The sequence below is a fragment of the Coregonus clupeaformis genome, chromosome 34 (assembly GCF_020615455.1).
Source record: "Coregonus clupeaformis isolate EN_2021a chromosome 34, ASM2061545v1, whole genome shotgun sequence".
Lineage (NCBI taxonomy): Eukaryota > Metazoa > Chordata > Actinopteri > Salmoniformes > Salmonidae > Coregonus > Coregonus clupeaformis.
In genome coordinates, this window is record NC_059225.1 from 18,647,092 (window position 1) to 18,662,414 (window position 15,323).

The 15,323-nt window shown below is 43.4% G+C and overlaps 1 protein-coding gene across 9 annotated transcripts in view; it reads right to left on the reverse strand.

Annotated features, from left to right (window-relative positions):
* The window catches only part of relch (RAB11 binding and LisH domain, coiled-coil and HEAT repeat containing), a 33,962-nt gene that overhangs the window by 14,118 nt on the left and 4,521 nt on the right, over positions 1 to 15,323 (reverse strand). For 4 of the 9 annotated variants that reach the window (XM_041861632.2, XM_041861631.2, XM_041861634.2 and 1 more), the window contains exons 2-15: positions 14,140 to 14,229; positions 11,369 to 11,440; positions 11,176 to 11,228; positions 10,900 to 11,013; positions 10,601 to 10,783; positions 10,243 to 10,337; positions 9,744 to 10,010; positions 9,512 to 9,587; positions 9,246 to 9,341; positions 9,009 to 9,032; positions 5,446 to 5,558; positions 5,224 to 5,314; positions 4,848 to 4,919; positions 75 to 215 (exon numbers count right to left, since the gene is read on the reverse strand). In XM_041861632.2, the coding sequence (XP_041717566.1) occupies positions 75 to 215; positions 4,848 to 4,919; positions 5,224 to 5,314; positions 5,446 to 5,558; positions 9,009 to 9,032; positions 9,246 to 9,341; positions 9,512 to 9,587; positions 9,744 to 10,010; positions 10,243 to 10,337; positions 10,601 to 10,783; positions 10,900 to 11,013; positions 11,176 to 11,228; positions 11,369 to 11,440; positions 14,140 to 14,229 (1,487 nt within the window). The remainder of the gene's footprint in view (positions 1 to 74; positions 216 to 4,847; positions 4,920 to 5,223; positions 5,315 to 5,445; positions 5,559 to 9,008; positions 9,033 to 9,245; positions 9,342 to 9,511; positions 9,588 to 9,743; positions 10,011 to 10,242; positions 10,338 to 10,600; positions 10,784 to 10,899; positions 11,014 to 11,175; positions 11,229 to 11,368; positions 11,441 to 14,139; positions 14,230 to 15,323) is intronic. The other 5 variants (XM_041861637.2, XM_041861636.1, XM_041861635.1 and 2 more) reach the window with 4 other exon arrangements.

Here is a 15,323-nt window from a genome sequence, read left to right on the forward strand (position 1 = left end):
CACGACCACATTCAACACAAACAAACACAAGAATGGTCAGAAAGCCTTTCTAACACGCATGCACGCACACACACCTGGGAGTACTTGTCAGGGTCGTCGATGTATCCCATGATGATAGCGAGGCTTTTGACCACAGCCTCTCTGACCATGTCTGCCTTGTCTTCAGCCAGCATCTGCTGCAGCATGGACAACACCAGGGAACTACGGATCTCCTTCTGTTAACACACACACACACACACACAAACACACAGACAGAGTTAGAACACACACACAATCACACAGGTGTAGCCAAGTCTCTTACAGGTGGATAAGATGTGATGAAAGATGTGTGTACAGGTGTTTGTGTACAGTGCCTTGCAAAAATATTCATCCCCCTTGGCTTTTTTCCTATTTTGTTGCATTACAACCTGTAATTTAAATGGATTTTTATTTGGATTTCATGTAATGGACATACACAAAATAGTCCAAATTGGTGAAGTGAAATGAAAAAAATAACTTGTTTAAAAAAATTCTAAAAAATAAATAACGGGAAAGTGGTGCGTGCATATGTATTCACCCCCTTTGCTATGAAGCCCCTAAATAAGATCTGGTGCAACCAATTACCTTCAGAAGTCACATAATTAGTTAAATAAAGTCCACCTGTGTGCAATCTAAGTGTCACATGATCTCAGTATATATACACCTGTTCTGAAAGGCCCCAGAGTCTGCAACACCACTAAGCAAGGGGCACCACCAAGCAAGCGGCACCATGAAAACCAAGGAGCTCTCCAAACAGGTCAGGGACAAAGTTGTGGAGAAGTACAGATCAGGGTTGGGTTATAAAAAAATATCCGAAACTTTTAACATCCCACGAAGCACCATTAAATCCATTATAAAAAATGGAAAGAATATGGCACCACAACAAACCTGCCAAGAGAGGGCCGCCCACCAAAACTCACGGACCAGGCAAGGAGGGCATTAATCAGAGAGGCAACAAAGAGACCAAAGATAACCCTGAAGGAGCTGCAAAGCTCCACAGCGGAGATTGGAGTATCTGTCCATAGGACCACTTTAAGCCGTACACTCCACAGAGCTTACTTTAAGACATGAACGTCAGTCAATATGGAACATTTCAAGAACTTTCAAAAAGTTTCTTCAAGTGCAGTCGCAAAAACCATCAAGCGCTATGATGAAACTGGCTCTCATGAGGACCGCCACAGGAATGGAAGACCCAGAGTTACCTCTGCTGCAGAGGATAAGTTCATTAGAGTTACCAGCCTCAGAAATTGCAGCCCAAATAAATGTAAGTCACAGACACATCTCAACATCAACTGTTCAGAGGGGACTGTGTGAATCAGGCCTTCATGGTCGAATTGCTGCAAAGAAACCACTACTAAAGGACACCAATAATAAGAAGAGACCTGCTTGGGCCAAGAAACACGAGCAATGGACATTAGACCGGTGGAGGTGCTTTGCTGGTGACACTGTCTGTGATTTATTTAGAATTCAAGGCACACTTAACCAGCACGGCTACCACAGCATTCTGCAGCGATACGCCATCCCATCTGGTTTGGGCTAAGTGGGACTATCATTTGTTTTTCAACAGGACAATGACCCAAAACACACCTCCAGGCTGTGTAAGGGCTATTTGACCAAGAAGGAGAGTGATGGAGTGCTGCATCAGATGACCTGGCCTACGCAATCCCCCGACCTCAACCCAATTGAGATGGTTTGGGATGAGTCGGACGGCAGAGTGAAGGAAAAGCAGCCAACAAGTTCTCAGCATATGTGGGAACTCCTTCAAGACTGTTGGGAAAGCATTCCAGGTGAAGCTGGTTGAGAGAATGCCAAGAGTGTGCAAAGCTGTCATCAAGGCAAAGGGTGGCTATTTGAAGAATCTCAAATATAAAATATATTTTGATTTGTTGAACACTTTTTTGGTTACTACATGATTCCATATGTGTTATTTCGTAGTTTTGATGTCTTCACTATTATTCTACAATGTAGAAAATAGTAAAAATTAAGAAAAACCTTGAATGAGTAGAGTAGGTGTGTCCAAATTTTGACTGGTACTGTATATGTAAAGACAAGATTAAATTAAGAATAGTCTGATGAGTGACAATATTGGCCAATCACTTGTGAATGATATATTATCACTTGTCAATGATTCCCAGCTTGTGTGCAATAAGGCAGGAAACAGTGCATCCCTTTTTTTTCGACTTTTTAAAATCATAGTTGCACACATCATTAGGCCTAGCCAATAGGCCTATATGTTTAGATAAGGTTTGTATCAATACTAAATCATAGTTGCACACATCATTAGGCCTAGCCAATAGGCCTATATGTTTAGATAAGGTTTGTATCAATACTAAAGTGGCCAATTAACTTCTTAAAATTAAGCACATGAATCCGCTTTACAACCGGTGTAGAGCCTAACTGGCATACATAGGCAGCGTGTGAGTTTCATGCTTGGGGAAGATTATTTTCACCATAAATATGCTCCTTTATAATAAAGCATTACATGCATAATCACATTTGTTGTCACTTTTGAGAATAGTGTTTTCCCGATAATTGATTGCATTTTGGAACATTCATGCTTATAGCCTACCACTGTGTGCGCATCACTGCGCTTATAATGTGAAGAAATAGCCTAATAGTTTGATCCGTTGCATCAGCCTCATTGCTTTTAAAATGTTTTTTGATGCGAGTGGTTATATTAATTTGGGATCTATCGCATCCCACAACTGTCCCAGACTATGTTTGGAATATTTATTTCTCGCACAGAAGAATTTAGATATCTGAGAGAGCCATGTGAGTGTGTAACACCCTGGCTCTGGGACTCTATATGTTGAGCCAGGGTGTGTTCTTTCATTGTGGTGTATTTCTATGTTGGGAGTTCTAGGTTGTTTATTTCTATGTTGGCCTGAGTGACTCCCAATCAGAGGCAACGAGTGTCAGCTGTGGCTGGTTGTCTCTGATTGGGAGCCATATTTAAACTGTCTGTTTTTCCCTTTGTGTTTGTGGGTTCTTGTTCCGTGTTGGTCTATGTTACCTAGGACGTTACGAGTCGTTTGTTGTTTTTGTTTACTGTCCGTGTTTATCGCTAATGATAAATAAACATGTTCGTTCATCACGCTGCGCCTTGGTCCTCCTCTCTTAACGACGATCGTGACAGAGTGAGAGGTGCTTCGGAACACGCAGCTGGGAGAAGGGAATTATAATTATTATATTCAGCCCAAGGGCAGAACGGCCACTGGCCGCAAAAGGCATGGATTTTTTTAGGGGGCATTACGACCACAGGAGGACTTATTTCTTTGTTAACAGCTCAACACAGAATAGCTAGCTGCATGTGCGCACTCCCTCAGAAATCGTTTGGAGAAAACATGCTTTCTATTTAATTCAGCTATGTTCAACTGTTCTATTCATCATACTATAAAATAATATAAAATAATGCCATGGAATTCTAAGCAAATCTTGTTTGCTACATTAACTAGTGTAGCCCACAGCCATATGGCATAGCCAGATCAGGGCCTAACATAAGGACAACTCAGAGTATGCTATTCTGTTCTTCTGAAATAGACTACATTTTCTTCCTATCATGTTTCTTTAGACCGGTCTAAAATAAGTCATGGATTTATTGTGGTAGTGTAGGCTATATTAAATTGATTTTTTAGACTTTTTAAAATGTAGATGCTCCAAAGGTCTGCATCAGTGGCTTGTAGGCTATGTGTGAAAGCCAGGAGATGCTAAATGTGTTTGTTAATTAACAGCCAATTACCGTGAGACCGGCAGTTATTTGATTGACAATCACGGCTGACAAAATGTCATGACCGCCACAGCCCTAGACCCGCACCCGACCCTAACCCGCTAAGAACGATTTTTGGACAGGGGATGCAGGATTTATTTTTGCCTGATTTAGAGATGTTTCTGCTTATAATTTCCAACATTTTGATAGGCTGTTTGTTAGTCAACTTGTCAATAATTAGATACATGCAGCTTCTCTTCTGTCATTACATGTTGCCTTAGAAGACTAAATAAACCCTTGCTCACCAGAATAATGTCATAAATCAATAGAATGAATGCTTCAATCTAGTTGACATCGCTAAAGTTCTCTGTCATCTCTGATTCTTTCGCAGAGCAAAGACGTTTAGGGACTGGGGAGAAAATGCAATAACAAAAAAAAAAGGGAACAATTTTCTGTGCAAAACTTTAAAATGACATCTGTTTCACCAGTTGTAAGGAAATTTAAAGCTGTGAAAATGACCCAACATGTTTCTGATAAGATTTCAGTTCGGCTTGGATGCATATTTTATGTGGTTGAAATACTATCAGCTTTTATGATGCTGATAAAGATAGCACCTTTACAGACAGTATCTAACCGCACATTCACATTCTCTCAAGATGCTGAAAGAAAGTCACAATTTAGCCTACATTTGGTGTATAATCAAACAGTCAGTGTCCAGATTTCAGTTTCCATTTAACCCATCTGAACAGTAGGCTACAGTTCCCTTGACGTGCCATAGGCCTATTTCAAGTCCCCATCTTGTGAATGTCAAATTTGTATAGCGCCTCACAATAATCACACATAACATAGCTGACACTGCTATCATCCTCTTTTACCACTTCACCAAATCTTTCCCAAACATGACTTTTCTGGCCCTCCAATGTCTTTATTTTCAACTCTCTTTATGTTTTCTCTTTATTCAACCTGCCAGCCACCCACCCGCCCTTCATCCACACAATATTGAATGACCCCTAAACCCGCCCGCCCCGCGGATATAACAGCGGGGACTGAGGGTTATGAGTCAACTTACGCATCACTAGCAAGTGTGTGTGTGTGTGTGTGTGTGTGTGAGTGAGAGTCTTACAGGCAGGTAAGGTGCTAAGGCACCACAGGCCTCTGCTACCAACAACCTCCTCTCTGGATACTTATGGTTGATCTGGAGAGAGAGAGAGAATAAGAGAGATAGAGAAGAGAAAGAGAGAGAGCGATATTAATGAGGGAAAGGAGAGAAAGAGGAGGATGGGGTGAGGGGGACACAGAGAAAGAAAGAGACAACATGAGATTCTGAGTCTTTATTGGGATATTATTGGACCTGTGGCCCAAAATATTGGTCGTATCCATAGTAACAGATAATTGTTTGTGTATCAACACTTTACACACATGAAGAAAACCCCAGAAATGAGGAATATTTTCAGAAAGAAAAACAGAGAGAAAAGGAGTAAGGAGAGAGGAGTAGCTACCTGTTCCCAGCATTGTGGTAAGAGTTCAGCCTCAACTCTAGTGGGACCAACATGTCTGGCAAACGCCACACAACCTGTTAGGATCATCTGCCTACAAACACAACCAGGAGTCAATATACACACACCGTCAAGATCACCCTTGATCATCAGCCTATAAACACACAGAGAGAACAGCTAAGTATAAGAACATACACGCACGCGCAGACACGCGCACACACACACCTCTGTTCGTCGTCAGGTCTCTTGATGAGGTTGAAGAGGATGTGGAGGAGCTGGTCTCTCTCTTTAGGCTCCGGGTGGAGGCACGCCGTACACAGGATGAGAGGAATCAACTCCTAGAGAGAGATAGAGGGATGGCGAGAGACAGATATGAAAAGAGAGAGATCAGCTTGGGTTTGTGGCTCTTTGGGCATTCACAGCACAGAAAGGGTTTGCAGGCAGGGGTGGGTGGGTGGGGGTTATGGGTAGGAGAGAGGACAACACCACCACCAACAGAAACAGGAAGAGGGTCAAATGAAACAATGTGCTGTTATATACATCTATGTATCATGATGACAATGTCTCATGGTTTTCTAATCTGAATGACTGATACCCCCTGGTTTACATCAAGTTCCTTTATGAACAGTAAAGTTCATATGAAGTTCATGCGAGAGCCAGCCTGGAGAGAGAGAGAACTAAAACTAAAGCGTAGTCCCAGGCCGAGGTGGGGCCTTTCATACTGCCTCGTGGCCAAACTGTGGTTAGCTCAAACTTCCTGCCTCACACACAACCAAATTAGAGAGAGGATACACTATTAAAAACACAGTTCAAAATATGTATTTTCTTTTTAACCAGCAGGGTTTTCCAGGAAGGTTTCATCTTTTTCTGCTGAATGTTGGCATACGAAACAAACCCAAAGTTGAATGTTGGCAGAACAACCAAGCCCAACCAAAGAGAGGCTTGGGAGGGGGAGACCTGAAATGAGTCACTCAGTGAATGTATGCTGGATGTCTGTAGATGGTGAGTACAACTGTCATTGATTCAAATAAAATATATTACGTGCTTCACATACAACACAACCACCAGAGACATATATGGCACTGACAATAACTATTCTGATTATGCTTTCACCAAATGTTAGAGAAAATATTTTTAAAAGCTAAAGAACAGATGCTTGGGCAGTGTTAAGTAAACAACTTCCCCAACATGTATGTTTCTTTTTTAAATTAAATATTGCAAGTGGCACAAGCGTTAAAAGAAGGAATGGGACATTAAAAGGTAAAGGTCAACAAGCTGTTACCATCAAAGTTTGTTATTTTGTTTCAGATATTTACTTCTGAGGAAAGAGAAAGCGTAAACTTCTATGACTTTTTCTTCAGTGAACCCTATCTGACGTTGTTCTATTCCAGAACCAAGCGACAGTCAGATCTGTTCCAAGGAAAACATCTGGCCAACGTTGGGTCAACATGTGGGTAGGTAGAGCGGCCAGGGGTACGCCATGGTACCACCATGTTTAGACCAGAGATGGCCAACTAGGATCTATAGCAGAGTGACACCATGGTAACACGTTTAGACCAGGGGTGTCCAACTAGGACCTATAGCAGAGTGACACCATGGTAACACATTTAGACCAGGGGTGTCCAACTAGGACCTATTGCAGAGTGACACCATGGTAACATGTTTAGACTAGGGATGGCCAACTAAGACCTACAGCAGAGTGACACCATGGTAACATGTTTAGACCAGGGGTGTCCAACTAGGACCTATAGCAGAGTGACACCATGGTAACACATTTAGACCAGGGGTGTCCAACTAGGACCTATAGCAGAGTGACACCATGGTAACACGTTTAGACCAGGGGTGTCCAACTAGGACCTATAGCAGAGTGACACCATGGTAACATGTTTAGACCAGGGGTGTCCAACTAGGACCTACAGCAGAGTGACACCATGGTAACATGTTTAGACTAGGGATGGCCAACTAAGACCTACAGCAGAGTGACACCATGGTAACACGTTTAGACCAGGGGTGTCCAACTAGGACCTACAGCAGAGTGACACCATGGTAACACGTTTAGACTAGGGATGGCCAACTAGGACCTACAGCAAAGTGACACCATGGTAACACGTTTAGACTAGGGATGGCCAACTAAGACCTACAGCAGAGTGACACCATGGTAACACGTTTAGACCAGGGGTGTCCAACTAGGACCTACAGCAGAGTGACACCATGGTAACATGTTTAGACCTGCAGAGGCCAAGTAGCAACTATAGCAGTGACACCATGGTAACATGTTGTAATTCAGGCTACAAGACTGTAGGCTTAATGACAATTACCAAATGTCATTAAACTATTTGGTGCTTTGTAAAATATGTATATTTTAATTCATCAAATAGCAGGGGCACAGTGCTCTGTTTGGATGCTGGAATTATTTGTGTGGACAAACGTGCACAGATTTGTTTAACAATAAGATTAAAACATCATGACTGGTTGTTCATGCCACATTAAAAAGGACCGGTAAAACATTTGTACCGTTAAACGACTTGTCTTTACTATTAGGCCAATACAAAATAGAGACCCCCGAATGTCATGGTATAATTGGCTCTCTGCCAGGTAGATCAGGTAGTCATTAAACCTCAAACAGAGAAAAAAGGAAGTGGGATTGTTGACTCTCTTTATGGTCCTGGTTCTCCAGAAGCCCATACAGGTATTGGGCAGTATCTTAGAGTAGGCTTGGTCTGTCTGCCATAAGACTATAATGATTTATGATCATTGATAGTATAGGCGACAGGTGGCAGGCAGGTTTTTACTGTTTTGCTGTTCACTCATTCAGTCAGTCATCAAAGTCAAACGTCTATTGTTCCTAGTCCATAGTCTGTAGAGTTAAGAACTAAGGTGTTTCTTTGAGCTGGCAGTAGGTGACTTACAAACAGTAGGAGCACAAAGGTGTGTGTGTGTTGATTCTGTCTGCCTAACAGTCGCAGAACAAAGTCCATTCCCGCCCGGAGGCAGAACAAGACAATCTCTCTTTACTTCTCCTCCACTTTGTTTTCCCTAGATTTGGGCAGGAATTCTTCAGAACTGTCAGTAGATCATTAAAACCACAACTGTGATATACAAATCACATACAGTGTGGTGAGCCCACCTGACTCTCCCTAGCACTCCCTCACACAGACCACACTGTTACACACAAAAACACACACAATTCCAAACCTAGATCACCACACTAGCTCTTTAAACATGCTGTAGACTAATGCACGGAAAGAAACCATCAGCATTTACCATTAAGAGTGATGACTTACTTTACAGCAACGCCAGATAGCGTTTTTCAAATAGGTTAGTCAGTTACACTGCATGTCTGTTACACAATGCACTTAAATTAGATTATAAATCAAATACAAATGTTTCGTGAAATTAGACAAAATGCACACAGTCGTTCAATCAGCTCTGATTGGCCACCGTTTCAGCCAATCAGAGATTAAAGAATCACTCAATGAGAAGAATGTGTGCTATTGGGAACCAATCAGAAAGGAGCAAGGTGAGAACACACAGGGTAAGAGAGGTAAAACAGTCCACTATACAGACCACAACCACAGATGCAATCTTAATGACTAAAACGAACAATACCCCTAACCTAAGTGTTTTCATAAATTATCCAAATTCTACCATGACTTTGTCTTGCTCGAGTTTGAATAACTAGCCAATCAGATGAGAGACTGGGTGGTTATAGCCTGTGGCGTGGGTCTGTGTTACACCTGGGTGTGAGGTCAAGTGAGGTCATGCAGATGTGGGGGCGTCTAACTTACCTGGCACAGGTGTGCAACCATTCTCTAGGAGCAGAGAGGCATGCACAGAGCGAGAGAGTGAGTGAGAGAGTGAAAGGACAAAAAAAGTGAAGGAAAGGGAGAAGGAGAGATGAGAGATGAGCACCGGTGAAAAAACTGTGGAGTCAGACGTTGAATTCCAAACTGAAGACAGAAAGAAGACCGTGTTGATGGGAGGATGGGGGAGAGGGGTGAGGAGGGGGGAGAGGAGGGAGGTACCTCTCGTTTGGCCAGGAGGACATTGGGGACGATGTGAGGAAGACAGCGACCCAACATCAGCATCACACTCTCCTCATTGTCTGCTATCCTCGACACCTAGAGAGAGATGGGGGGGGGGGGAGAGAGAGATGCAGATGATACTTTTTGATATGTCACTGCTCTGAGGACTGTGTATTCAAATGGTTTCAGTAGTAGTATACTATACTTATAAGACATAGATATCTGACACTATGGTCATGTGACCGTGATTAGGGGTGACCTCTGACCTCTGCCCCCAGACGACTGTCAGCTGACATCTTACAGAAGGACAGCAGGGCCTGCTGGAATGCCGGGGACAACTTCCTGTAGACGAGAAATGACAAAAAGACGAGAGTGAGAGTGAACAGGAATCAAGAAGCTCATTCCAGTCAAGCTGAGGGAGAATCAGACTGTTTATTACGGACCACTGGCTCCATCTACTGATCATACTGAGTAAATAAATTTTATTTTCAGACTCACCTGTTGGGCTGGTCAAACACCACCATCCCTCTGCTCTTTAGCTTGGCATGGGGTTGTGAAGAGGTGTGTGTAGGGTTACTGACAGTCTGAGTGGAGGGGTTGCTCTCAGTGGGGGGGTTGTCAGGTTCTGAGGCGCCCCTGATATCCAGGTACTGACCGTTTTCCAGGGGGGGCTGGGAAGGGATGGTGGAGGAGGAGGGGGTGTTGGGCTGTGAGCCCTGGTCAGGAGGAGGGGGTGACACTGTCCTTCTCAGGCTTTGGATCTCACTGGAGAAGAGAGGACAGAAAACAAATAATTTCAGAATAGCTGTAAAGTTCTGATGGATTGCAGCCAACTGAATAGGCCCTGGGTGGACAGAGAGCTGACTGATGAAAATGCCAGTTCAAAGGGTAAAGGTCACATGTTGTGGCAGTAACATTTTTAATTAGCATCCACCTGTGACCACATAGGGTAGTCTAAAGCCATTACCCCATCCTCTCCCAACGCACACACACACACCTCTGTAGTTTCTTGATCTGGTCAGCCAGACTCTGTTTCTCCTCGTTCAGTAGACTAATCTGATACTCCAACTCCTCAACTACCTCCGTCTGCTGCTGAAGAAGAGAGAGAGAGAGGAGAGAAAGAGAGAAAAGAGACAGAGAGAAGCCACAGACAGAGAGACAGAGACAGAGAGAGAGAGGAGAGGATTTTAGTATACATTGCCAATGGAGAAAAGGTGTGTAGACTAAATCAATAAGCTCTGTACCCAAAATCACACTGGCATGTAAACATTCTGAGTGGCTTGTTTAGTTTCCAAGTCACATCACTGCAGAACACAAATGCACACACCCACAATTTCTCTCTCTCTCTCGCCTACCTGCTGTAAGAGATCCGATTTCTGGGTAATGTAGTTCCCAGTGAGTTCGCCTGACTCCACCCCCACGGCTACGTCCACGGTATCCCGTGGCGACGGGAGGGCGGAGCCACAGTTCCTGTAGATCTGTAATAGGTCGGGAGGCTTTGGAATGTTCAGGCCCACGTCGTCCCACAACTCAAAGTCCTGAACGACAAAAAAAGATGGGATCACGATTACGTTTACTATATAGCATTTTGTGCAGCACTAAATGTTCTAGTTGTAAAATGTTCAGGCCAACAACTCAAAGAAACAAACATTACCTGGTCATCATTTTCATCAGAGAACGTGATGGCCGACAGTTTGTATTCATTCTTTAATAAATATTCATTCACAAGGAAATTTAAGGCTCGCTTCTCTAGTGGGCGGATAGGTTCCTGGGGAAGAGGACAGAGGGAAATAAACCATGAATCAACTTGAAAAGTCAAGTTTCTCAACAAACAGTGTTTTTTAAGAAACATTGTGTATTTGCTGCAGTGGTACTCCACAAGTGAACTGCATACAGTTACTAGCACTGTATAGGAGAGTGTCCAGCCTACCTGAGTCTCAGGATGTGAACTGTAGTTCTTGTTTCTCTCCTGAGTGTCGCTCTCTAGAAAGACAATAAAGCAACAGAACAGATTAACCCTTCCACCCTTCAGTAAAACAGGGGAGGAGCTAGAGAGAATCTCCTTAGAAAGAGAGAGACGAGAGAGGGATGAAATGGAGGAGTAGAAGTGTTAAGTACGCCACCTGCTGCCTGAGTCAAGTTGGTGCGTAGAGCCTGAATGGTCTCCTTGGCTTTCCGTAGCTCAAACTCCAGCACTGGACAGGAAGTGACATCACAACACACAGGAAGGAAGTGCATCCAACCAAGGAGTGGGAACAAACAAACAAAAACATGGCCATGAAAAATGAAACAAACAAACAAAAATTGTTTTGAAAACAGGAGACATGCAAACTATGGGGTCTAATGAACGCATGCAGCAGAGGATCCTGGGATAGCGGACTAAGGAATAGTGTCTAAGTGTCTAAGGGTGCATCGAAAGAATGTCAAGCAGCTACCTCTCCTCATCTCCTTTGCACCGATCTGAAAACCCAGGATAGGTAAAAGCAATGTGGAGGATACCTTCTATGAATCTGCTTTCACCTTTCCAGTTGTTTAAGATCAGTATAGACAGGAGTGAGACAGAGAGATGAAACCACTAAATGGAATGCAGCCTAAATAATATGCTAATAGCTGTCTGACCAGGGATTGTACAATCAATAGATAAAAAAGTGAGTTCCAGGCTATGCAAAACATTAGACTCTGCTCAAATTTGAAGTGGCACTTTTTGATTTGTGGTTGGTCAAATGTTCTGTGTTTTAATACAGTATATGATTAGGCCTAAGCATAGGAGTGGATACTATAGCCGCTACTTACATACAGGAGAAAAACTAACATATGGATTGTAATTACAGTATGCTACATTAAGAGGGCTCTAAAACCTCATGTAAGAAGTCTATCAATGACTACAGTAGTGAGATTCAATCAAATAACAAGTGCATGAGCAGGGAAATACTCCACAGGTTGCTCTTCAGACACATTGAAGAAAACCACACGGGAGGAAGAGAAGCAATGGCGAGCAGAGAGGAGATGTTGCATGGCTGTGAACTGAAGATCTGCCGCTTCAGTAGTCGGGACTCAGTGGCTGTTCAATTCTGTCCTAGTTAACGAGGTCCAGACAATACTTCCCACTGCAGGTCAAGAGTACACAGGACGCAACAAAAGACAACAAAATGGAGAAAAAACTGAAGAACCCCCCCCCAAAAAAAAGAAGAAGAAAAAAAGGGGGGAAAAAAGAGGAGAGCTGCTAGCCTGGATGGAGGGATGTCCAGTATTGGGCCAGGGTTTGATCAGAACAGCCAGAAAACCCAGAGTCAGACAGCTGGGGGCGACATGTTGGGACGACGGAGGAGAGGCAGGTTTAGGGAGGAGGAGATGCCAAATTGGAGGGATGGAGGGAGGGCAGAATGGAGGGATGGAGGGAGGGCAGGATGGAGGGATGGAGGGAGGGCAGGATGGAGGGATGGAGAGAGGGCAGGATGGAGGGATGGAGGGAGGGCAGGATGGAGGGATGGAGGAGTAGAGGGTCTGTGGTTGTGAAGAAGGGACCACAGGCTTGCTCTGCTGCATGGTTCCTGGAGAATTGTCCAGAACTTTCATCTTACAAAGCTAAAGGGTTGGAATTGACATTTGGCATTTTGGCATTCAGAAAATAAAACACAACAGGCCAATTAACAGTCACATAAAAAGATGAGCTCCTATGTGGAGCAGAGTGTCCAGTTATCAGTATTCCAGTTATAGTAATTTGCATCTTATTCACAGTACTGGTCTCTAGTCATCACATCCTGTCTGGCTAAATGTAGAAAACAAACAGAGAGGTCTGTGTAGTATAGCCCCTCCTGGATGGATACCTTGGTCCTCTACTCGTCGTCTTGGTCAGTTAATCCTCTCTGATATTTAACGTATTAATTTCATCCTCGCTGATCTTTAATGTATTAATTTCCTCCTCTCTGATCTTTAACGTATTCATTTCATTCTCTCTGTACTTTAACATATTCAGTTCATCCTCTCTGATCTTTAACGTATTCAGTTCATCCTCTGATCTTTAACGTATTCAGCAAAGATTAGCTGGTGGGTGTTGTGAGAACAGCTTTTTTTTTTTTTTTTTTTTTTAAGTGTGCAATTTCACAACATCCAGTGACACTGACAGGTCCTGTGAGGGAAAATAACACTGTCTCAATTACATTTGCTGCTTTATGTAAACCAGGAAGGCTTAGTAAGAGGAACATGGAGGTAAATCTCTCTGAGCTGTAGACATACTAGAAAGGCCCATGGAAGGCTTAGGTAGGTTAAACAGGGATATTTGAATGGGTAGGTAAATCTGGAATGGAACCATAGTGATACCATAGTCATCATCAGTGAAGTCTACAGGGCTGGTGTGGCCTAATGATGCCATAAATGTTAATGTGGCATCCTAAAGGGCTGGAGTTCTACTGTGACATAAATGGCTGGATGTACACTGTGAGATCATAAAGGGCTGGAGTACTACTATGGCATCATAAATGGCTGGATTTACAGTGACATCATAAAGGGTTGGAGTACTACTATGGCATCATAAAGGGCTGGATTTACATTATGACATCAAGGGCTGGGTGTGTACTGTGACGTCATAAAGAGCTGTAGTTACACTGTGACATCATAAAGGGTTGTAGTTACACTGTGACATCATAAAGGGTTGTAGTTACACTGTGACATCATAAAGGGCTGTAGTTACTCTGTGACATTATAAAGGGCTGTAGTTACACCTCGACATCATAAAGGACAAGGAAAGGTCCTGTATACTCTGCTGTCTCTGTCTCTTCATTCCCCTGCTCTTCTCTGTCTGTTGTCTGTCTCCCTTTTCTCTGTTTCTCTCCTTCTTCATGTCCGTCTCTCAGTCTCCGCCCGGTCAGGACATCACAGGTACGCCTCGTCTTACCTGCCACCCTCTCATCCGACTCCCGGTTCCCGTCGTCAGAGTAACGAGCGAAGTCTAGAGAGTCCAATGTGCTGATGCTGCCCGCTCGGTCTGACGGGAGAGAGACAGAGCGCTGTCAATGAATCAATCAATGAATCAATCAATGGTAAACAGCATATTCATTAACAGAGCGTCCAGTGATTATTACAGTATTCACCTCATCACCTTGACTATAAACAACAGCTTGGAAGAAATCATAACAGAATATAAACCAAACACTATATGTGTAGACAGGAGAGAACATGGGGGTAGACTCAACACCCAAACCGGTTAGTTTTCTATGCAATAGATCACCCTGGTTTCAGAAACATACCTAAACAATGGAAATGTAGATCTAGATGTAGAATGTGATAAGGACCATTTTATAACTATTGTTTCAGTGAGTGACAGAGTTAGCTTTCCTTCTAGTAACCTCATATGCCTGTCCAACTATATAGCCTGCCATTCACTCCCATCTCAACACAGATAGCATAGCGAAAGTAAAGGGAGAGATGAGCATTCATTTTGAGACTAAGACTGAATTACCCTGTAATGAGTAGGGATTGTATGGTAGTGCAGAGTAGGGTAGTTGGCTTTTCTTCCCTAAGGCCTACCCCTCTTCCTCTCCTTACCAAACCAGAGGGGATGTTCCAAGTCCAGGTGATTACACTGCACTGCTCCTCCCTCCCTCCCTGCAATTCACTCATATCAAAGACAGTGTGTGTGTGTGTGTGTGTGTGTGATGTAGGCTTATTCAAGCTCTATATATGGTTCTAGGCCTGGCTGGCCCAACAGCTGTCTGACTCTACAGGAGACTCCTCACCTCTATACCCACTGACAGGGACGTGAAGAACAGTGACACATATTGTATTTTGTAAATTGTGTGTATGCAGGGCTCCTTTGCGAAAGAGACCTTGGTCTCAATGGGACTCCCTGTTCAAATAAAGTCTCAAAACAGACTCAATATAACAATAGATGTGTTCTACAGCATGGATGATCAGGTACACAGACAGTGTAGGCCTACACACTGAGATGTGCATGTGCACACACACCCGTTCTCTCACTCACACACACACACACACACACACACACACACACACACACACACACACATAAAAGGTAGAGATGAGCAGGAGCTCAGACAGGCCAGAACAGAAACAGGTTGA